The 24,553-nt window shown below is 44.8% G+C and overlaps 2 protein-coding genes and 1 pseudogene across 2 annotated transcripts; all 3 read right to left on the reverse strand.

The window, feature by feature from the left end:
* Positions 1-484: 484 nt before the first annotated feature.
* LOC140365516 (uncharacterized) lies at positions 485-1,704 on the reverse strand. Its single transcript, XM_072451993.1, has one exon. It carries the CDS (start codon positions 1,678-1,680, stop codon positions 982-984), a length of 699 nt encoding a protein of 232 aa, XP_072308094.1. The 5' UTR covers positions 1,681-1,704; the 3' UTR covers positions 485-981.
* A 15,993-nt stretch (positions 1,705-17,697) lies between these two features.
* On the reverse strand, positions 17,698-18,867 carry LOC140364197 (GTPase IMAP family member 9-like). The gene is made up of 2 exons (XM_072450345.1): positions 18,838-18,867; positions 17,698-18,692 (listed from the first exon to the last, which is right to left on the reverse strand). The coding sequence occupies exon 2, from the start codon at positions 18,682-18,684 to the stop codon at positions 17,698-17,700; it is 987 nt and encodes a 328-aa protein (XP_072306446.1). The 5' UTR covers positions 18,685-18,692; positions 18,838-18,867.
* Positions 18,868-23,284: 4,417 nt separating this feature from the next.
* On the reverse strand, positions 23,285-24,292 carry LOC140364213 (GTPase IMAP family member 9-like; annotated as a pseudogene).
* Positions 24,293-24,553: the final 261 nt, after the last annotated feature.

Genomic DNA, 24,553 nt, shown 5'->3' on the forward strand with positions numbered 1-24,553 from the left:
TTATATTAATATAATTATGAATATTTAGTTCAAACCTGGTGAAAGAGTTATGGCGTGTGTTACCCTGGAGCGCCCTCTTGTGGCTTTATTGAATTGTCAGGCTGTAAATGGAGGGGTTAAAGTGGCAGCACATATGCCAGGCTCCATGTGCAGTCGCAGGGTTGTGAGTTTGAATCCCGGCTCAGACAGTTTACTGCATGTCCTCCCTTCTCTCTCTCTTCATTTCAAGCTAAACTGTTCTGTCTAATAAAGTTTACGGGCAAAAACAATCATGACAAAGAAGAGTCTGATTTTTTATACATTTTCTTCTGTCTAAACCTGCCCAGGGACTACAGCTTATATATATGTGCTGAGCATTGTTTCTCTTTTAAAATTAATGTTATCTGTGCACTTGCCTCATTTTGAATAACTACAATTATAACAATTATACTAATAATAACAACAACAAAAATCTTCAAATAGTTAGTCAGGAGATTTATTTTTTTATTACAAAAAAAACCTTTAGTTGATCAAAAATAAAATTATAGAACATTTTTTAACAAGATTTGTAGAACCCCATTTGCAAAACAACATTTTACATAATTAAGTATCTTTTTTCTCCGCTTCATGTTGTAGAACTTTCCAGATTGTCAGAGAAAGTGGAAGTTTAAACACCCTGAATACAGGACTCAGCATTAGTGAGTCATCATCATGATCTTTGAGTGTTCAAGTCTCGTGACTATATTTCCAGAAGAGGAAGTTTAAATAAGGGTAGTCAGGAAGAATCTGTTTTGACAGGATTATGCCAGAATTACACAATAGTGTGCCAAGATAAGAGTGAACGCGCTCATGTGAGCCAACGTCAAAGGAGAAACCCAAATTATCAAACTTCTCAACGTGCAATTATGTGTAGTATATTTGTGTTTGGTGAGATGTCGTTTTATTATCATATATTTTCGTGGATTATAACATTTAAAATTGTACTTTTCCCAAATGGAGACTTTATTGGAGCTTTTTATATTTTTGGTTCTCCTGTTGCCACTTCTCTTTCTTTTCAGCTTGAATCCTTATTGTTTCTAGCTCCAGTAGAAGAACCTTTTCCTCTTCTTCTTTGGGTTCCTCTGGTTCTGCTTCAGCCTGTTCCAGAAGAGGTTGCTCTGCCACGTCTTGTTTTGCATCTGCACGTTTACGTATCTTTTTTACAGCTTTCTGTATTCCTGCCCCTGCTGCAGCTCCCACAATTACACTGCCTACACCAATCACTGCACCAGGGACTGCAAATGGAAGACCAAGCACTACCAGTGGTACCATCACTCCTACACCAAGGAAAGCTCCAAGAATGATTCCTGCTGGATTTTCTTTCATATGGGACAAAAGTCTTTTGAAGATATTCTCTTTAGCTTCTTTGTGAATATCCTCATCAGACATGTCTCCTGATGAAGTCGCTTTAATGTGTTCCATCTCTTCCTCTATTTCTTCACCAATTTTCTCCAGTAACTCGTTTGTGTAGTACTTTCCTCCATTATCTGCCACAGTCTTGTTGATGGTCTTGAGCAGCTCTCTGATCTGGTACTGGTTGTTTCTGTATTCATCTTCACTGTTCTCCCAGTATTTATTATCAAAGACATGGCAGCGACCTCCACATTTCTGCACCAAGTCATTCAGAGACGGGTTCAGGCTCACCCACTCTTCAATCCTCATCTCCTCTGGCAGGTCATCTCCTCATCTCCTCCTAACCCTAACCCTAACCCTAACCCTAACCCACAGTGGTGTATTTCAGGACCTCTTCACTGAAATACTTCTGTATCATTTTTACAACTGCCTTTTCCTGCTCTGTGTATTTCTCTATCTTCAGCATAATAAGGACGGCGTGTGGTCCAGGAGCACATTCTGTGACACATTTCAACATCTCAGGGCTCATGTTGGTTTTGGATAGGTCAGTGTCAAAAAGACCTGGAGTGTCGACCAACTGGATCTTCTGTCCATTAACATCCCTGACTTCAGACATACATTTATCTGTCCCAGAGTTTGGAGAATCGTCTTCATTGAAAATCTTTTCCCCAAACATTGTGTTGGCCAGGCTGCTTTTTCCTAATCCAGTTTTTCCCATCAATACAATCCTCAGCATGTCTGCTTCTAGAAACACAGTTGTAGATGTTTTACAAACTTAATCAATTTAAACACTTGAGTCTTTAGTTTAGTCTTTAAAAGTAAAGCATAAGTGCATAAATAAATCATTCGTACCTGTCAGGGTGTCACTTCGTTTGAGCGTCTTCAGTTCTTTCTCTTTCACCTGTGGAGCAGGCCTGTTTTATAGAGTCGACTTAGGGGCGGAGTCTACAACATGTAGTGCAACAAAAGTGAAACAGCAATTCAAAGATTCAAAGGACAATATAGAAAAACATAAAATCTAGTTTTAAAGCTGTCGCTCTCTCCTTCATGGCTGAGAAGATTCTAGGTAAAGGTAAATTACACAATACATAATAATTAATATGTAATAAAATGTATTTTATTTATGAATCTCAAACTTCACAAAAACAATCCGTATAATGTCTCAACTGACACGAAACATGATTTTGAACTTGCAAAATGTGTCAAATTACAGTTAAAAATGTCATAACACGAAATAACCTGTAGTATAAATACTCTGTCTGCTTCCCAAATAAGCCCTGTCGCCGTGGTGATGGTCAGAGTTAGTTTCCTGGGTTTGTTGTTTTGTGGAGGGGCCGCTGTCAGGGTCTCCTCGTTCTCCTGTACGTTGATATTCTTCACAATCTATTGATTTGATAACTTTAGACTACAGCATCTCACTTGAGCTTTGGCTGTTTTTATTTCATGTTGTCCATGGACGTTTAGCTCTCGAGATTTACCATTTAGTTGGTTAAACACTGGTCTATCCAGTGTTAACTTTGACCCAAACTCATTAATGCAGCTTCAACTTATATATTTATTTTATTACTGTCTGTCACTAACCCAGTCACAAAACATGTATAAATGCAACTTTCATCAGAACAGTAAATCAGGACATACAAGGGTGTAAGAACTTTAAACCAGACGACTGCAACATTCAAACACAATCACTGAAAAACTGCATTTAGAATCCTCTTTGTAAAAGCTACACTTGGCCCACATTCCACAGTAACACAAAACTGAGCTTGATAATGACAAACATGTTTGGTGCTGAAACATGAGCCAACAAAAATAATCTTTTATTCATCTTTAGGTTTGGGCAGATGTGTTGAATTGTGACAAGGTTCAATGATACACATTCACTACCTTATGCTCAGTGCTGGGAGGAATACTTTATATTTAGTATGTATTTAGTAACAGAATACTGGATACCTGCATTCAAATGTATTTGTAACATATAAATTTGTCTAAGGCTACCCCTGTTTGCTGTAACCCGAGTCAACATTTTTCAAGTGGCTCGGTCGGTAGGCAAATTCTTATTTGTTTTACTTTGAAGGCAAAAAAAAAGATCAAAATTTAGCCATTTTTTGAGTCGGAGTGACCACCAGGGGTCAGGCTTCAACAGTCAATGGCGGAAAACGTCTCTATCAACCCGATCATGAGACTAAATTTCACGATTTTAAGACATTTCAATCGACCTTTTGTACGCCGCTATCCTTTATTTTGGTAGCGAAGGCGAGCGAACATGCGGGGGACACGGGCGCCGCCATGTTTGTTGTGATGACGCTACTGGGCGTGTGTCAATCCCAGAATGCATTGCGTAAAACACCCTGACGCGCCGACGGAGGCGCAGCAACTTCTAAATATGTCGTTACTAACTCGCGGTCTGTTTCGTCACAGACGCATGCGGGGGACTGACTATGACCTGTGGTTTTTTTCTCTGCTAAGCTGGACCCCGTTGCAGCCGGCATGCCACGATGTCTACGCGCGGTGGCGGCTGCTGAAAAAGCAGTCTTGGCCTCGCGTGATCTGGTGGGCTATGCTGAACTAACACTGCTTGTGCCACATGCTGTCTCTCTGATCCTGCTGGAACAGAAAACTTCGCATCTTTCTGCTTCCCGATGGCTCAGGTACAACACAGTTTTGCTTGAATTACCTAACGTCACAGTAAAACGATGCACACAGCTTAACCCTGCCACCCTCTTGCCCACCCCTGAAGAGGGCGAAGCTCACTGTTGCATTTCTACAATCGAACAGGTGTGCACCCCGAGACCGGATCTGAAAGAGGAGCCACTTGTTAACTCTGACTTGTTTTTTTATGTAGATGGATCAGCATCTCGAGACACCAACACGGGACAGAACCGTGTTGGCTTTGCAGTATGCTCTGAGTGGGATGTGGCGGCCTCAGGCCCACTGCCCTCTCATTTCTCTGCACAGACTGCAGAATTGATGGCTCTGACAGTCGCATGCACATTGGCGAAGGGTCAGTCCGTCACAATTTTCACAGACTCTCGCTATGCGTTTGGTGTATGCCACGACTGGGCGGGGTTGTGGCGACACAGGAACTTTTTGAAATCGGATGGTAAGCCTATTCTGAACTGTACGCAAGTTGGGGAACTCCTGACGGCGATCTTGCTCCCATCTGATATTGCTATATGCAAATGTCAAGCTCATCAAATCAAATCAAATCAATTTATTTTTGTAAGGCCCAAAATCACAACAACAGTTGCCTCTGAGGGCCACAGGGAGAAATGAATCAACAATGTCTGTGGTGGCGATGAAGTCAGACAATGTCTGTGGTGGCGATGGAGTCAGACAATGTCTGTGGTGGCGATGAAGTCAGACAATGTCTGTGGTGGCGAGGGACGATGTCCCAGGGTCCTCTGTCCTTAGACTCTCCTTCTCGGCCAGGAAAAACTACAAAAAAAAACCTCTTTGGGAAAAAAGCGTAGAAACCTGGAGGAGTTCCAGTGAAGGAGAGATCCGACTCTCACAGACGGACAGACGGACACGAGGAGACTGGAGCTGGACCCACTCTTCAGGCAGATGAGGGACCGACTGAGGCGAACTGGACCCACTCTTCAGGCAGATGAGGGACCGTCGGAGTCGAGCAGGACCCACTCTTCAGGCAGATGAGGGACCGTCGGAGGCGAACTGGACCCACTCTTCAGGTGGATGAGGCACCGTCGGAGGCGAGCTGGACCCACTCTTCAGGCAGATGAGGGACCGACTGAGGCGAACTGGAGCCACTCTTCAGGCAGATGAGGGACCGTCCACATGGGGCAGGGACCACTTCACCAGGAGAGGGACATCTGGGTCCACAGGTCCTCAGGAGTGAGAGAAAGAAAAAGAAGGCGGTGAACAGTTTGCAAGTGGAATTAAAAAATAAATATTGTTTGATAGCATAAGTAGTCAGAAGAAGAGGATAGTGCTCAAGCTGTCATACTTCCCCCAGCACAGTTACTCCTAGGGCAGCGTAGCTGAAGCTGTGGGTTTATCTTTCTGTTCCTAACTACTCTGACCATAAGCGATTTCGAAGAGGAACGTTTTAAGCCTGGACTTAAATGAAGAGACCGTGTCAGCATATTTAACATGGGTCGGGAGCTGATTCCATAACACAGGAGCTTGGTAGCTAAACGCTCTACCTCCTACAGTACTTTTAGAGACTCTTGGCACCACCAGAAGGCCGGCATTCTGAGAGCGAAGAGCTCTGTTTGGATGATATGGTTCTATAGCATCTTTGAGGTAGGATGGGGCCATGTCATTTATGGCTTTGTAGGTCAAGAGTAGAATTTTGAATTTGATTCTGGACTCGACGGGGAGCCAGTGAAGAGACTTCAGCACTGGCGTAATGTGCTCTCTTCTTTTTGTTCCTGTTAGTAATCTTGCTGCTGCATTTTGAACCAGTTGAAAGCTTTTTATGGAGCTTTTAGGACACGCTGCAAGCAGGGAGTTACAGTAGTCTAATCTAGTCGTTACAAATGCATGGATAAGTTTTTCGGCATCACTTTTAGGCAGGATTCTTCTGATTTTGGCGATGTTGCGCAAATGGAAATAGGCTGTTTTACAAGCTTGATTTATATGAGCTTTAAATGAGAGCTCCTGGTCAAATAAGACTCCAAGGTTTCTTACAGTAGAACTGGAGGCTACACTGACATTGTCCAGTGTGACTATCTGCTCAGATAGAGCGTCTCGTAGATGCTTAGGGCCAAGCACAATGACCTCGGTTTTTTCAGGGTTAAGAAGCAGGTAGTTTAGTGTCATCCAGGTTTTTATCTCCTTCACACAAGTACTAAGTCTGTCTACTTGATCGCTCTGATCAGGTTTCATTGATAAATACAGCTGAGTGTCGTCTGCATAGCAGTGGAAGTTAATGTCATGCTTTCTGATAATGTTGCCTAATGGTAGCATATAAAGAGTAAACAGAATTGGACCGAGTACCGAACCCTGTGGCACACCGTAAATTACTTTAGAGCTTGGTGAGGAGCTCTGGTTTACATTAACAAATTGGAACCTATCAGATAGATAGGATTTAAACCAGCTGAGGGCTGTTCCTCCAACACCTACATCACATTCTAACCTCTGCAGTAGAATGTTGTGGTCAATGGTGTCAAACGCTGCGCTGAGGTCCAACAGAACCAGGATTGAGACCAGTCCATCGTCAGCGGCTAATAACAAATCATTTGTGACTTTAACTAGTGCAGTTTCAGTGCTGTGGTGGGCTCTGAACCCTGACTGGAAAACTTCAAATAAGTTATTGTCCTGCAGGTGGCGACAAAGCTGTTTTACTACAACTTTTTCAAGGATTTTAGAGACGAAGGGAAGATTTGAAATAGGTCTGTAGTTTACCAATAGGTCGGGATCTAGATTAGGCTTTTTCAGAAGAGGTTTAATGACTGCATGTTTGAAGGACTGTGGAACATAGCCACTTTCGAGTGAAGTATTTATTATATTAAGAATAGGGTCTATAATTAGGGGAAGAATGTCTTTGAGGAGTCTGCTTGGAATGGGGTCTAGGACACAAGTTGAGCTTTTAGAGGACATAATGGCTGAAGTTATCTCTGCTTGATCAACAGCTGTGAACCTTTCTAGGTTTACAGGTGGATTTATATGGGACGTTAGATTTACAGCTTGGGCTAGTTCAGGGCTAATAGCGGGGGTAATTTCATCTAATTTATCTCTGATTGTTTTTATTTTATTATTAAAAAATAGGAGGAAATCATCAGAGCTAAGTGTAGCTGGGATTGAGGGCTCTACTGCACTGTGACAGTTTGTTAGCCTAGCTACAGTGCTGAAAAGGAATTTAGTGTTACTTTTGTTGACTTCTATTAGATTTGAATAATATCTGGTTTGGGCCTTACGCAGAGCCTGCTTATAGGACAGCAGGCAACTTTTCCATGCTTTTAGGAATTCTTCGGTGTGAGAGCGACGAAATAATCCCTCTAACTTTCTAACTCTTTGTTTATGTGAACGCAGTTCTTGGTTGTACCATGGGGAGGCGCGCTTTGGCCTAATGACCTTCTGTTTTAACGGCGCGACAACGTCAAGAGCAGACTTCAGAGAATTCATGGTCAAGTCGACACATTGATCACTTAAACTGGGACTAAAACTGTTCTCAGCAGGATCACGTGACATGTCACTGAATATTGGCTCTATTATTTCTTTGAATTTTGAGATAGATTTTTCAGATATTGTCCTTTTCATTATAACTTTATTTTGTGGGACTGGATGATCTTTAAGAATAAACTGAAAGGTAATTAGGAAATGATCTGACAATATAGGGTTTTGAGGGAGGACACTGAGGTCACTAATCTCTGTTCCATACGTTAGGACAAGATCCAGAGTGTTCTTGTGAGTGTGAGTCGGTTTATTTACATTCTGAGTGAAACCAATGCTGTCTAACAAGGCGCTGAAGGCTCATACTAACAGAACTGACCCAATTTCACAGGGAAACAGCAGAGCGGACAAGGCAGCCAAGGCCGCATCTTATCTCTGCAGACAAGAGCAAAATGAATGTTTTGTGTTTAATAACACTTCTCTTCCACAGTCCTTATCAGCCATGCATGAATTTTCCACGTCAGAGGAAATCTCTGTGTGGAAGAAGGCGGGGGCTGAGAAGTGTGATGGCATTTGGGTTGGGCCTAACAAAAAAACCTGTTTACCTAAACATTTTTTCAGGCAGATGGCGCTGATCTCACATGGACGGGACCATGCGTCAAAAGGGGGGATGGTGACGGCTGTGGGACAGAATTGGTTCACGAAAGGTTTTACCTTTTATGCCCAAAAATTTTGTCAATCTTGTGCTATCTGTTTAAACAATAATCCAGGTAGAGCAAGACAAATTCCACAGGCGGCACACCCACCGCCAGAAAGACCTTTTGGGCATATGCAAATGGATTTCATTGAGCTTAATAGCAATAGCAATAGCAAGAAATTCTGTTTAGTGTTTGTTGACATCTGGTCACGTTATGTCGAGGCGTTTCCTTGTAAACATGCCTCCAGCAACGCAGTGGTTAAAGCTCTGATTACAGAGATTGTGCCACGCTGGGGCGTTCCTGAAAAAATTTCAAGTGACAATGGCAGCCACTTTGTTGCAAAAAAGTGATAGAGGAGGTGGGTCAATTTCTGGGCATCGATCTCCGAAAACATACTTCTTATCACCCAGAATCTTGTGGTCTCGCCGAGAGATGTAACGGGACACTCAAAACAAAACTGACCAAAATATGTGAGCAAACTGGACTCTCCTGGGTTAAGGCACTGCCACTGGCGTTGATGTACATGAGAATGCGGGTACAGGCAAGATGTAACATGAGTCCATTTGAAATCCTGTTTGCTCGCCCGCCTAACATAGGCCTCGACCCACCTCCGCCACGAGATCTGCCCGATTCCTCCCTGTGTGACGACTCAGTGCTAGCTTACTGTAAAGAATTGGATGACCTGTTGTCCTCAATTTCTGCACAGGTGAAAGCCGCTCTCCCAAAGGCAGCAGAAGCTGTCCTCCACAACTTCAAACCAGGTGACTGGATCTTGATCCGAGAGCCGAGGAGGAAAAGGTGGTGTTCCAAAAGGTGGATTGGCCCGGTCCAGGTCCTCCTCATCACTCACACCGCAGTGAAAGTCGCAGAACGGGGCACCTGGGTTCACGCATCTCACTGCCGAGCCATCTTCAGCACACCTGCGGAGATCAACGACAACGCGGGTGTCGGTCCACTCGTGGGTCAGACACAAGGGGCAACCACTGAGGACGTCGTGGGACCTTTTTGTAACGATCTCAAGTTCGAGAAAGTCGGGTTCCGAGCAGGTCGTAAACCTCGAAAGGCACCAGAGCCCACTGATCGAGTGCTCCGAGCATGGGGCACGTTGCCAAAACCCGGCGCGGTTTAAAGCTCCACGTTCTTTTGCATCGTCTGGTAATATCTACACAAATACTGTCTTCATCATCTTCATGATTCCTGAGGCTCACCCGGCTCCTCCTGGGGGGAGGAGTCCCCCGGAGCGTCAGAGCTCTAAATGGTATCTGACCGACAGAAAGGTCGAGCTCAACATCAGGTTGCTGAACTATAGAATAATGATTTATGCACTGGGTCTGTCAATAGTTCTGGCGTTGGGAATAATATGGTTTATCACTCTGCCGAGCTGGATGTGGCCCCACAGAGAAAACAGAGTAGATCGTAACACTCGTACACTGCACTATGACGACACATCCAAGATCGAGTCTCTCACAGACACTTATAACCATTTCACCGTCTATACACTAAACTATTGGTATCGATATGCTAAATATGTAGCCGACTGTCACAAGCGGAGAGATTGTTATGTATGTACACACATGCCCATGGCAACCAACTCTCCACACGTGCTCCCTCTCCCTGGGCCTAATTTATCCAACATGTTACCTGGCACTCTAATTTCTAGAGATAATGTTAAACTTCTGAGTAGGATAGTTTGGTCTGCGTGGAGAGCGGTGATTCCTCTTCTCCCACGCAAGATTAAGTTCCGACCTCAGATTCACATCAGAGCTCCTAAAAATGTAAAACTAGGGCCGCTTTTTGGACCAGTCCAAATTCGACCTGGCTCTAAATTTACATGCTTTGCACAGACGATTGCATCCACCTCAAACCACTCCATGTAGGGCAAATCCCTGATTTATATTGTTCCACAGTGTATGTCCCGTGCACTTATCTGGTGAACAACACCCACTTGAGCACCCGCTTGAATAATTCTTAGGCGGGCCCCAAAACCACATGTGCACCTTACTACACTGTTCCAGACATTTTAGGGACCGTTCCAAAAGAGGAGTACATGTTTCTTTGTGGATATTACATGTATGAATGTCTCCCGGCGGGACGGGTGGGCCGATGCGCAGCTGTGATTCCTTCAGATCATTCATACATAATATCCAGCATACCACATCACACACCCAGGACACAAAGAGATCTGGCATCTCATGACGCTGTTTGGGGGTCTGACGTGCCAGATGACCATAAAATTTGGACAACGGGGGAAAAAGGTCCTATTTGTATTGTTCCCAAGTGTGGGAGTGGATAACATTAGCTACTTTCGAGGCAGAGAGAGAGGAGATGCAGGCACTTCGCGCAGTAGCACTTCAAAATCGTATTGTGCTGGATCAGATAACGGCCTCCAGTGGGGGGTGTGCGCTTTACTAAAAGGGAGCTGCTGTACCTACATTCCTGCTAATGATGAGGATGGGGGTGCGATCCAACAGGGACTCGCAAACTTGACCAAACTCCGTAATCTCATGGAATCTGAAACTGTCACTGCCACTCACCCTTTTCTGTGTTAGGATGGGCTCTTACTTCCTGGCGTGACGTGCTCATAAATTTTGGCATTATTGTAGGGGTAATCTTGATTCTGTTTTCTTGTGTTCCCCCATGTTTGTTCAAAGTGATTGGTAAAATGGTTTCTGCTCACGATGTGTCTGTTCAGGTTCCAGGGCCAGATAGAGACGCGTCTAAGCAAGACACAGGCTACATTAGTGATTCAGATGATGATTTAATCATCAAGGGAATGAGACCTTAAGCCAGTAACGGTATAAACAAGAGCGGAGGCAAATAAAACTTTAACAGTTTTATTAATTTCTTTTAAACTGTTTTTGAAATCACTGATTCAAAGGGAAATTGTAATGACTTAAATTAAGACAAGAGATAGACTGAAATCTTTATTTTGATGAAATTAATCGAGCATTTTTTTTTCTCCAGAAGTCAGCATCAGCCTGTCCGTCCTGAGCCTCATTCACAGTGGAATTCCTCCAGGTTTCTACTTTTATCCCAAAGTGGTTTTGTAGTTTTCTCCTACTCAGGTTTTCTACTTTTATCCCAAAGAGGTTTGGTAGTTTTTTCCTGGCCGGTGGAGGGGGTCTCGGGACGGGGGAGCTGGGGTTAACTTTATTAATATTTTTTATTAATAATTTTATCTATTTAGTATTATTATTATTATTATTATTATTTTTATTATTATTTTATTACTAATTTCAAGGGTTCAATTTTATTAATTAGTGTTTTTAATCATTAAATTGGTCATTTTTATTATTATTTTTTTTGTGATAATTTATCTAATTATTGTTATTATTCATTTTTTGTTGTGTTATTAATTATTAATTAATATTTTCTCTGATTGGTAATTGATTGATGATATGATATTAAACAGGGGTTTAAGATAATCAAAAGAGTGGTATTGTAATGGCAGAAAATGGGTCATGTCATGTCATTCTAATGTTGTTTTAGGCCATGACTTGTCACGGAATTAATATCTTTGTTGTTCTCCTGTGCAGATGGGATAAGAATATGAGGTCCTGATTATACTGAATATCTACTGTCCGGCGCCTCTTAATCATCAATTAATGCGTCAGGACCGGATTCGGTGGAAATGGTCTTTGATTAAACCTCTGAAGAGATGGAACCGTCACAGACGTGATAGTCTGGTCTATCTCTTTTTGAGCTGATTTGGGTTGTGATTATGTTATGTTTGTTACCACCTATAAAAGGTGTACTTTGTAAATTGTAAAGTTAGGTAGGGACAGAACGAACTTGTCTTAGGGAGAGAGAGGGTGTTTATCCACTGTGCACGTGAATAAACTTCCACCTTTTGAGAGAGACCGAGAGACTCTGTTTCTGCTTCAAGTTATTGCCTGGTTACTCTTTACTTGATCATTGTTTACAGGAAACTGCCGTAACAACGCACATGCTTTGCACAGTGCGTTATCTTTGCTATAAGGATAACAAGCGTGATAAAAATATTCGACATGGCTGTTTAGGGAAGTCCGGTCGGTGAGTCGGCGAAATAATTGAAAAATAAAAGAATTCGACGTTTTTTCAACAAAATGCTGATAAAAATGTTTTAGTCGGCTAGTCGGTTGGGTTACGGCAAACAGACATATTATTTTGCTCAGCCTAATCAGAGTATTATATTCTGAACACTGAAGACATGACGACAAGATCCAAACTGACTGTTTTTGTTGAACCTTTTGTTATGTAAGATATTGATCCTTGATCATAAATCAGCACTCACTGTAAGAGCTGTGTTTGCTTTTTCCTCACTAATTCAATTCAAAGCCTGAATTTAATGATCTGATACCACAGTGCACTCATCTCATTTTAGAAATGTAACTGTATTCTGTGCAGTACACAGTCAGATGTATTTACGTAAAAGGGACATATTAATGAACATACAATGTAAATATGCCAGAATTATCCTATTGGCTACTTTCCATCTGTCGTCCCCGAGCAGGTCAGGACAGAAACCACATATAACACACACACACACACACACACACACACACACACACACACACACACACACACACGGACTGTGCTCAATATATCGATATCGTGATATATCGTGACGAACTTCTCGGCAATACGTGTACCTTTTCTAAACTTTTTATGCCCTATTTATTGTATTGTTGTAAAAAAATTATATACATCCACTTGCCGGATGTGCACAGACCGACACGCGCTGGACACGCGTTGATTCGAACTTTATTCGGCTGGATTATTGCTTTTTTTTCCCGTCGCCGCGATGTGTGCCGGACTCGTGCCCTTCCCCCGGCGGGTATACACAAAGGAACGGCTGATCTACCTGTGCGGCGGCGCCGGAGCCGCTGCAGCCTTTTCCCGAGAAAAACACACCATCCCGGTGGAGATCCTAAGAAAGACACGGAGGGGCCGGCGAGCTGGTGCCAAGCTCTGGGAAAAGAAGCGCCGTTTCAGACCGCCGCTCCCAAAGATCGTCATGGGAAACGTGAGGTCGCTCCAGAATAATACAGCGGAGATGGCTAGTCTTATAAGGTACGAACGGGAATATAGAGACTCCAGCATCATTTTGCTCACAGAGACTTGGCTAACCCCAGAAGTGCCGGACCATATTATCGCTTTGGACTATTTTCACCTCCTTCGCGCAGACAGGACGAGGGAGAGCGGAAAGAAAAGAGGTGGAGGCCTGGCTTTGTTTGTTCATGAGAAGTGGTGCAGACCTAGTCACTGTAGAGTAAAGGAACAGCTGTGTAACAAAGACATTGAACTGTTAGCGGTTAGCATGAGGCCATATTATCTGCGCCGGGAGTTCTCACACGTTATTGTGGTAGCAGTGTACGAAGCCCCGTCTGCTAATGCTGAATATGCTTGTGAAACACTGCTCTGCTGCACCTGCAGGTCACAGACACAGCACCCACAGGCTCTCTTCCTCGTCTCTGGTGACTTTAACCACGCTTCTCCCTCTTCTGTTCTGCCACATACACCCAGTATGTCACCTGCCCCACCAGAAACAATAAAACACTGGACTTGTTTTTGCCAACACCAAGGAGGCTTATTCTTCTTCCCCTCTCCCTCCCCTGGGCAGCTCGGACCACAATCTTGTACATCTGAGGCCTGTGTATAAAACCATCGTGCACAGGCAGCCTGTGGTGCCCCGTGTGGTGAGGATGTGGTCTGCTGAGAGCGAGGAGGCTCTGAGGGACTGCTTCAGCACCACTGTCTGGACTGAGCTTTACGGCCATGGGGAGGACATCAACACCATCACAGAGTGCATCACGGACTACATCAATTTCTGTTTTGAGAACACTGTTCCAAACGGAGGGGGACCTACAGTGGGTGAATGAGCTAAATTCTCACTTCCTGAGATTTGATCAATCGCCCACCCCTCCCCCTGCACAGCTGCATGCTCCCTCTTCCACAGCTGGACAATGGCCTGCACCCGTTCCTCTTCACACCTCCGCCTCAGCCCATCTGCTCCCCACTTCACCTGGACTCACCCATCCCCCCAGCAGATAGTCCCCCTGCCATCCACTGACTGTCACAGCAGAACAGGTGAGGAGAGAGCTGAAGAGGATTAAAGTGAGGAAGGCAGCAGGACCTGACGGTATCAGCCCCAGGCTCCTTAAGTCCTGCGCAGATGAACTGTGTGGAGTTATGGAGCATGTCTTCAACATGAGCCTGAAGTTGAGGTGGTACCACAGGTCTGAAGACCTCCTGTCTGGTACCTGTGCCCAAGACACCGCTCACCAAAGACCTCAACAGCTTCAGGCCGGTGGCTCTCAGTCACATCTGATGAAGACACTGGAGCTGGTCCTGGACCACCTCCGCTCCACCGTGAGCTCAGCCATGGACCCGCTGCAGTTTGCATATCGGCCTGGCATTGGAGTGGAGGACGCCGTCATCTCCCTGCTGCACCGCTCTCTCTCTCACCTGGAGAAGCCTAGCAGCTCTGTGAGGATCCTGTTCTTTCATCTCTCCAGCGCCTTCAACACCATCAGCTCCTGAGGGACAAGCTGGAGACGGCTGGAGTGGAGTACAACCTGCAGAGTGGATCCTGGACTACCTCACAGACCGACCCCAGTTTGTGAGAGCCCGGGACTGTGTGTCTGACACTCGGACCTGCAGTGTGGGGACCTGCAGTGTGGGGGACCTGCAGTGTGGGGGACCTGCAGTGTGGGGGCGCCCCAGGGCACCCTTTCTCTTCACCCTCTACACTGCAGACTTCAGACATGACACGGACAGCTGTGTCCTGCAGAAGTTCTCTGACGACTCTGCCATCATCGGACTCATCACGGACGACGATGATGTGGAGGACAGAGGACTGGCGCAGGACTTTGTGGACTGGTGTCAGCCGAACCACCTCCTCATCAACGCGGGAAAGACAAAGGAGATGGTGGTGGATTTCCACAGATGCCACCCCACGCCCCCCTCACCAGTGAACATCCAGGGACGGGACATTGAGAGAGTGACTCATACAAGTACCTGGTGTTCATCTGAACCACAAACTGGACTGGACTCATAACACAGACGCACTGTACAGGAAGAGCCAGAGTCGGCTCCTGAGGAGACTCAGGTCTTTTGGAGTGACAGGACCACTCCTGACAGGGCCACTCCTGACAGGGCCACTCCTGAAGACCTTCTCTGACTCTGTGGTGGCATCAGCTCCTGTAGGTGTGGCCTGCTGGAGCAGCAGCATCAGAGAGAGAGAGGAAGAGGCTGGACAAAGCTCCGTCCTGGGCTGTGCTCTGGACTCGGTGCAGGAGGTGGGGGACAGAAGGGTCCTGGCTAAACTCACATCTATGCTGGACCATGAGTGTCGCCCCCTGCAGGACACTCTGTCCCCTGCAGGACACTCTGTCCACTCTGGAGAGCAGCTTCAGTGAGAGACTGATCCACCCTCGCTGTGTGAAGGAGACGTTTCACAGGTCTTTCTTTCTGCTGCTGTCAGACTCTACAACAAACACTTTTAGCCCTGAACACGTGTCACTATACTGTCATACCCATGTGCAATACTGTCATATTCATACGCAATAATGTCATATTCATGTGCAATACTCATACGCAATAATGTCACATTCATGTGCATGTAACTGCTGTAAATAAGAGTGATTACTTGTTCTTTTACTTCTGTATCTATTTGCGTTGCAACCCCGAAATTTCTCCATTGTGTGGACAAATAAAGGCTATCTTATCTTATCTTCAATAGCTTAAGGTGGGAGGGGCTCTGCGGACATTGTGAGCATTTGGTTTTTACCCGTTGGTCACAGCGGCTGCAGGATGGAAAACCCTGTGTTTACTGTGTGTTTAAGCGAACAATAAACCAACTTAAGCTTTTCTTTGTCACATTTGATTATTTAACTGCGTAGACCAGAGCTTAACCCTGGACACTGCCTCGTGGCCTTTTGATTTGTTTGGTTTAAGTCAGTTTAATATGGTTTTCTGGACAAATCGCCACTACAATGGGTTTGTCGCCGAGTTCCTCATCAGAGATTAGGACCATTTTATTTGTCTGAGTTTAGCATTTGGTCACAGCTTTCGTTATCACTCATTTAAGACGAATCTCTTGATTTCATTTTGCATTATGTATTAATGATATTTATAATGTATAGCGTATAGTTGGTAAAAGAAAAGCACTGAAAACATGTTTTTAGCTCGCCTGCTGATGCTGTCAAAGGGAAATGGCAAAACTCTGATTAAATTGAACCAATGTTAAAAAAAATCAAAAACACAGCTGTGATGAACTCCAATACCACAAACGAGAACATTTTAGCCTTATTTTAACTCAGTTTTTACAATCTTGACATTATCTGGTTATTTATCAATAGATTTTAATGTTTTATAAATCTGTGAGAAATAATACAATAATACATATAATATTCATTTTGCACTGTGTTTTAGGTTTCAGTGTACTTTGTTAAAATACAGTTATTGTTTTCTAATTCAATGCAAAAGAAATCTGTACAAATGTTCCAGACTGAAGGAGTGGAGCTCCTGGTCCTCATGAGCAGAGTCCTTCATAACCTTCTGCTTTTATATTTTTGTTTATATTAATATCATTATGAATATTTAGTTCAAACCTGGTGAAAGAGTTATGGCGTGTGTTACCCTGGAGCGCCCTCTTGTGGCTTTATTGAATTGTCAGGCTGTAAATGGAGGGGTTAAAGTGGCAGCACATATGCCAGGCTCCATGTGCAGCCGCAGGGTTGTGAGTTTGAATCCCGGCTCAGACAGTTTACTGCATGTCCTCCCTTCTCTCTCTCTTCATTTCAAGCTAAACTGTTCTGTCTAATAACGTTTACGGGCAAAAGCAATCATGACAAAGAAGAGTTTGATTTTTTATACATTTTCTTCTGTCTAAACCTGCCCAGGGACTACAGCTTATATATATGTGCTGAGCATTGTTTCTCTTTTAAAATTAATATCTGTGCACTGCTCTTGTTTTAAATAAATACAATTATAATAAATACAATCATACTCGTAATAACAACAAAAAATCTTCAAATAATTAGTCAGTTTTATTTATTTATTTTTTCAAAAATTTAAAGAAGAGAGTTTAGATGAACAAAATAAAATTACAGTACATTTTCAACAAGATATGTATGTATGTATGTAGAAGCCCATTTGCAAAACACAATAAACTACATTATACGTAATTAGGTATAATTCTCAGTTTCATGTTGTAGAACTTTCCAGATTGTCAGAGAAAGAGTTTAAACACCCTGAATACAGGACTCAGCATTATCGAGTCAACATCATGATCTTTGAGTGTTCAAGTCTCATGACTATATTTCCAGAAGAGGAAGTTTAAATAAGGTCAATGAGACTGTGGAGGTCAGGAAGAATCTGGTTGGACAGGATTATGACAGATTTAAACAATAGAATAAGAGTGAACACGCTCATGTGAGCCAACGTCAAACGAGAAATGCAAATGATCAAATGTTCTCAACGTGCAATTATGTGTAATATATTTATATTGTCATATCTGTGGATTAAAACATTTAATTTTTAGAATTTTGGTACATATGTTTCCACTTCTTTAATTTCTCCAGCTTGAATCTTTGCTGTTTCTAGGTCTGGTGGAAGAACCTTCCTCTGCCACGTCTTGTGTTGCATCTGCACGTTTTTTTACAGCATTCTTTATTCCTCCTGCTGCAGCTCCCACAGCCACAATGCCTGCACTCAACCCTGCACCAGAGACTGCAAATGGAAGACCAAGCACTACCAGTGGTACCATCACTCCTACACCAAGGAAAGCTCCAAGAATGATTCCTGCTGGATTTTCTTTCATATGGGACCAAAGTCTTTTGTAGATATTCTCTTTAGCTTCTTTGTGAATAACCTCATCAGACATGTCTCCTGATGAAGTCGCTTTAAGGCGTTTTATCTCTTCCTCTATTTCTTCACCAGTTTTCTCCAGTAACTCGTTTGTGTAGTACTTTCCTCCATTATCTGCCACAGTCTTGTTGATGGTCTTGAGCAGCTCTCTGATCTGGTACTGGTTGTTTCTGTATTCATCTTCACTGTTCTTCCAGTATTTATTATCAAAGACATGGCAGCGACCTCCACATTTCTGCACCAAGTCATTCAGAGACGGGTTCAGGCTCACCCACTCTTCAATCCTCATCTCCTCTGGCAGGTCATCTCCTCGAGTGAACACCACAGTGGTGTATTTCAGGACCTCTTCACTGAAATACTTCTGTATCATTTTTACAACTGCCTTTTCCTGCTCTGTGTACTTCTCTATCTTCAGCACAATAAGGACGGCGTGTGGTCCAGGAGCACATTCTGTGACACATTTCAACATCTCAGGGCTCATGTTGGTGCTGGATAGGTCTGTGTCAAAAAGACCTGGAGTGTCGACCAACTGGATATACTGTCCATCAATCGTCTTTCTTTTAGACATACATCTATCTGTCCCAGAGTTTGGAGTATTGTCTTCTTTGAAAATATTTTCCCCAAATATTGTGTTGGCCAGGCTGCTTTTTCCTAATCCAGTTTTTCCCATCAATACAATCCTCAGCATGTCTGCTTCTAGAAACACAGTTGTAAAAAGATACTTTCAAAAGGGTTGCACTTTTGTAAAACAAACAAAACAACTTAATCCCATCTTAAACACTTGAGTCTTTAGTTTAGTCTTTAAAAGTAAAGCATAAGTGCATAAATAAATCATTCGTACCTGTCAGGGTGTCACTTCGTTTGAGCGTCTTCAGTTCTCTCTCTTTCACCTGTGGAGCAGGCCTGTTTTATAGAGTCGACTTAGGGGCGGAGTCTACAACATGTAGTGCAACAAAAGTGAAACAGCAATTCAAAGATTGAAAGGACAATATAGAAAAACATAATCTAATCTTGACATGTGAAAAGATTCTATCACTAAAGAAGATGAGAAGCAAAGACACAGATTGAAAAACATATTGTTATTGGATTCTCAAACGATCTAGTTTTAAAGCTGTCGCTCTCTACCGCATGGCTGAGAAGATGCTTTAAGGTAAAGGCAAGGCAAGTTTATTTGTAGAGCACATTTCATACACAAGGCAATTCAAAGTGCTTCACACAGCCGGAAAAATGCATTCAAATCACAAAGAAATTACAGATTTTACATTAAATTTTACAGATACATTATAATGACACAATACATAATCATTCATATGTAATAAAATGTCTTTTATTCATGAATCTCAAACTTAGAGATTGTTTTTGTGGAGCGTCTGCAGTCTATGATCCGGGGGCCCGCAGGGCCGGTGTTTGGGTCTCCTCGTTCTCCTGGTTGTCCGTTCTAAACGGCATCTTTTTCAAACACATTAAATATCATTTTGGTATCAAGAAGGAGCCGTGTGTTTGTCTCCTGCTGATACTGGATTTACATCTGTCATTAAACTGCTTGTACATGGGCTTTCTTTTGTTGCCTTCTGTGGTTTTATAGACATACTTCACAATCTATTGATTTGGCAACTTTAGACTACAGCATCTCATTTGAGCTTTGGCTTATTTTATTTCAAGTCGGCTCCATGGACGTTTAGCTCTTGAGATTTACCATTTAGTTGGTTAAAGATGGGCAGCAATGTTTGTTGATAAGTGGAATATAGCTTTCATTTTTTCACAATGAAGTCTGGACGGTTAGTTTGAACAAATGACAAAAGAAAATCTCGAGTTCATTAGGCCAAACCAGAAAAAAGGCCATAGCAACCGATTGCTTTAAGAGCGGTTGCAAAATCAGTGTCGTCACACCGGTGACATGCTGTAGCCGATCCTCATTGTTCTCGTCTGAAATGTGCTAAACAGAGCGGAATTTTACGTTTTACACGACAAATCTTGCAATAACACGGAGATGTGAAGCACTGCACTGCTCTCAAGAGGGAAACGGGCTCTTTGAGGGGCCCAAACGGAAGAGTAGAAGACGTTTTTGGACACGATTTGTCCCGAACTAAGAGAATGTAAGCGCGATGTGTGGCAAGTCTGGTCCAGCGCTATGCTACGACATTTCACGACAGTTTCCAAAACCTTGCGAAGTATCGACTTGGATATGCGACAAAAGTAAGTTGCAACATATTTTCAGTTGTCTGTGCTTTTTGTAGTGACATATGCACTGTCTGATTGATGCCGTGTGCATTATGTTGCTGTTCACAGGGAGAGTGGCTCACTTTATGCATATCACTGGTTGTAATAAATATACCAGGAAGTTGAATGGACCGGTGTGCATGTGTGGCGGCCATATTAGATTTGGACAAACAGTCTGACAGCAGCGCTGCATGTCATGACTGTGTACGAGTGAAATAGTGAGTCAATTCTATAGTAAAGGACGCCTAAACAGACATCTGCTTCTTTGGTGTCTGCCAAAATGACTCGAGATAGTGTAGTTGGAGATGTTAATCGCTAACTGGGGTTCGGAAGCAGGACAACGCCTCCACTCTTTAACCACGCCTCTAATTACCCAGAAGGCCTATATATATACAGACCAATCCCTGCATCTCTTGTTGTCTCTGCTCTCTCGACAGAGAGACAGTCAGCCAGAGCATACGCTAGAACAAATCATCAGCTGTTTTCGATCAGATTCTGACCTGTTCCCAGTCTGAACTTTCAGTCGGTTGTATCTTCAGTGGCACGTTCTCCAGAGGACCCGTCGCTTACACTCACGGTAGGCGTGATCCTATGCCTCCGAACACCATCTCCTCCGCACGCGCCTCTCCCATGGACCCCTACCTCCATGCGCTCCGCCTCTCATCAGAGACCGGATCGCGCCCGGCCTGTATCGGGCCGAAGTCAAAGGGGAACTTCTTTCAGACCTTCAATGATAAATATTCATTTTTCGCCAGCCTCAGCACTTCCTGGTTCCACGTCTGGAAGCGCGCAGCTGATGACGTCACCATCGCTCCACGGGCAGGAACCAGGTTTTACAACTCAATTTTAAAAAGATTAAACAATGTTCATAGGGACTTGGCAACGTCCCAGCTTTGTCCTTAACAATATTGAGTTAAAAAAAAAAAAAAGTCACATTTATATAGCGCTTTTCTACCGTCAAGGTACTCAAAGCGCTTTACATCAAGGAACCAGTCACCCATTCACTCACAAATCGGTATTCGCAGATACCAGGGGCAAGTCAGGTTAAGTGCACGGGCACAACGGCAGTATTCACATGAGGCCGCTGCAATCACATCACCAACCTGCGGGCCAGTGGATCTGACCACTCTTCCTGAGCGGGTGTCGAACCGCCGACCTTCGGATCAAAAGATGAGCACCCTACCACTGAGCTACTGCCATATCAGAGTCTCATTTCTTCGTGGCGTGGACAGCCAACTAGTTCATTCACATGTCAATCATAGAACGTACTTACTGCTCACCTGCAGCCTCGTTGACTCGTCCCCAGCATAGCAGCACGTTTCCCTGGCATGCATGGTTGACATGCCGGTGTGTGTCTAAGCGCATGGATCTATTATAATTATAGTTCCCTCAGTTTACAAACCAAAATGAAGACAGAGAAAGATGAGAGATGCGATGCGATCCGTCGCGCTAATAAACAAACGCAAGTGTAGTAACGAGGCTGTTGTGTGCGTCCACACAGGGGTGAGTGCGCATGTGCACTTCTGCTGGAGTTCTCATATTGGCAAAAAATCCTCTCAAGTCAATTTTTTTCCCCCCAGCTCTTGCTTTTCACACTACCTCATCTTACCATGTCCGCCTTGCCTTCTCACACATGCTCACATCGCCTTCGGGCTCCTGCTACATTCCACGCTACCACCGCTCATGATCTCTCTCACCCCTCATCCCATTCATCATTACCATTACGCCGACTCATGCTAGCATACTACTCCGACCCATGCCTCACCTCGCTGCTCCAGCCACGCTCGCTCAGAGCCCCGCCCGCAGCCACGCTCACCCAGAGCCCCGCCCGCAGCCACGCTCGCTCAGAGCCCCGCCCGCAGCCACGCTCACCCAGAGCCCCGCCCGCAGCCACGCTCGCTCAGAGCCCCGCCCGCAGCCACGCTCACCCAGAGCCCCGCCCACAGCCACGCTCGCTCAGAGCCCCGCCCGCAGCCACGCTCACCCAGAGCCCCGCCCGCAGCCACGCTCGCTCAGAGCCCCGCCCGCAGCCACGCTCACCCAGAGCCCCGCCCGCAGCCACGCTCGCTCAGAGCCCCGCCCGCAGCCACGCTCACCCAGAGCCCCGCCCACAGCCACGCTCGCTCAGAGCCCCGCCCGCAGCCACGCTCACCCAGAGCCCCGCCCGCAGCCACGCTCGCTCAGAGCCCCGCCCGCAGCCACGCTCACCCAGAGCCCCGCCCGCAGCCACGCTCGCTCAGAGCCCCGCCCGCAGCCACGCTCACCCAGAGCCCCGCCCGCAGCCACGCTCGCTCAGAGCCCCGCCCGCAGCCACACTCGCTCAGAGCCCCGCCCGCAGCCACGCTCACTCAGAGCCCCGCCCGCAGCCACGCTCGCCCAGAGCCCCGCCCGCAGCCACGCTCGCCCAGAGCCCCGCCCGCAGCCACGCTCGCCCAGAGCCCCGCCCGCAGCCACGCTCGCTCAGAGCCCCGCCCGCAGCCACGCTCGCTCAGAGCCCCGCCCGCAGCCACGCTCGCTCAGAGCCCCGCCCGCAGCCACCCTCGCTCAGAGCCCCGCCCGCAGCCACGCTCACTCACAGCCCCGCCAGCAGCCACGCTCGCTCAGAGCCCCGCCCGCAGCCACGCTCGTCCCGACCCACGCCAGCGTCCTCACTCTCTCAATTAAGTTTCCTCATTCATCGCTCATATTGACTTCTATCTGCAGCTCGTCAACTCCAACATCCATACAATTATTTCGCTCTCCCCAACCTTTCTCTCCACTCCGGAGCAAGGCGACTCAACCACGAAAATCCAGTTTTAACGGCTCGTTCAAATCCTATCACTCTTGCACCTTATTAACTTGTTAACTTTTACCTTAAGATAAAGGTGAACACGCTCATGTGAGCCAACGTCAAAGGAGAAATGCAAATGATCAAACTTTTCAACGTGCAATCAAATGTAATATATTTGTGTTTGGTGAGATGTCGTTATATAGTCATATATTTGTCAATTATATCATTTAAAATTGTACCTATTCCAAGTGAAGACTTTATTAGAGCTTTTTAAATCCTTGGTACATATGTTGCCACTTCACATCTTTATTCTTTCTAGCTCCAGTGGAAGAACCTCTTCCTCTTCTTCATTGGGTTTCTCTGCTTCATCCTGTTTCTCTGCCACGTCTTGTGTTGGATCTGTACGTTGACTTATCTTTTTTACAGCATTCTGTATTTCTACCCCTGCTGCAGCTCCCACAATGATACTGCCTACGCCAATCACTGCACCAGAGACTGCACATGGTAGACCAAGCACTACCAGTGGTACCATCACTCCTACACCAAGGAAAGCTCCGAGAATGATTCCTGCTGGATTTTCTGCCATATGAGACCACAGTTTTTTGAAGATATTCTCTTTGGCTTTTTTGTGAATATCCTCATCAGACATGTTTCCTGATGAAGTCGCTTTAAGGCGTTTTATCTCTTGCTCTATTTCTTCACCAGTTTCCTTCAGAAACTCGTATCTGCCACAGTCTTGTTGATGGTCTTGAGCAGCTCTCTGATCTGGTACTGGTTGTTTCTGTATTCATCTTCACTGTTCTTCCAGTATTTATTATCAAAGACATGGCAGCGACCTCCACATTTCTGCACCAAGACATTCAGAGACGGGTTCAGGCTCACCCACTCTTCAATCCTCATCTCCTCTGGCAGGTCATCTCCTCGAGTGAACACCACAGTGGTGTATTTCAGGACCTCTTCACTGAAATACTTCTGTATCATTTTTACAACTGCCTTTTCCTGCTCTGTGTACTTCTCTATCTTCAGCACAATAAGGACGGCGTGTGGTCCAGGAGCACATTCTGTGACACATTTCAAAATCTCAGGGCTCATGTTGGTGCTGGATAGGTCTGTGTCAAAAAGACCTGGAGTGTCGACCAACTGGATATACTGTCCATTAATCATCTTTATTGCATATACCCGTCCCAGAGTTTGGAGAATTGTCTTCTTTGAAAATCTTTTCCCCAAAAATTGTGTCGGCCAGGCTGCTTTTTCCTGAACCAGTTTTTCCCATCAATGCTGGTTCTAGAAACACAGTTGTAGGCATTTTACAAAAGATACTTTTAAAACAACTTAATCCCAGTTTAAACACTTGAGTCTTTAGTTTAGTTTTGAAAGCAAAGCATAAGTGCATAAATAAAGAATTTGTACCTGACAAGGAGATAATTTCGTTTAAACGTCTTCAATTCTCTGTTTTTATTGACAACTTAGGGGTGGAGTTGTGCAACCTGCAGTGCAAAAAAAGTGAAACAGTTATTCAAAGGACAATTTAGAAAAACAAAGATTTTATTACGAAGTATTGTGTTTT

The sequence above is a fragment of the Eucyclogobius newberryi genome, unplaced genomic scaffold, assembly GCF_026437365.1.
Source record: "Eucyclogobius newberryi isolate DKJ021-1_F unplaced genomic scaffold, fEucNew1.0.hap1 SCAF_1, whole genome shotgun sequence".
Lineage (NCBI taxonomy): Eukaryota > Metazoa > Chordata > Actinopteri > Gobiiformes > Gobiidae > Eucyclogobius > Eucyclogobius newberryi.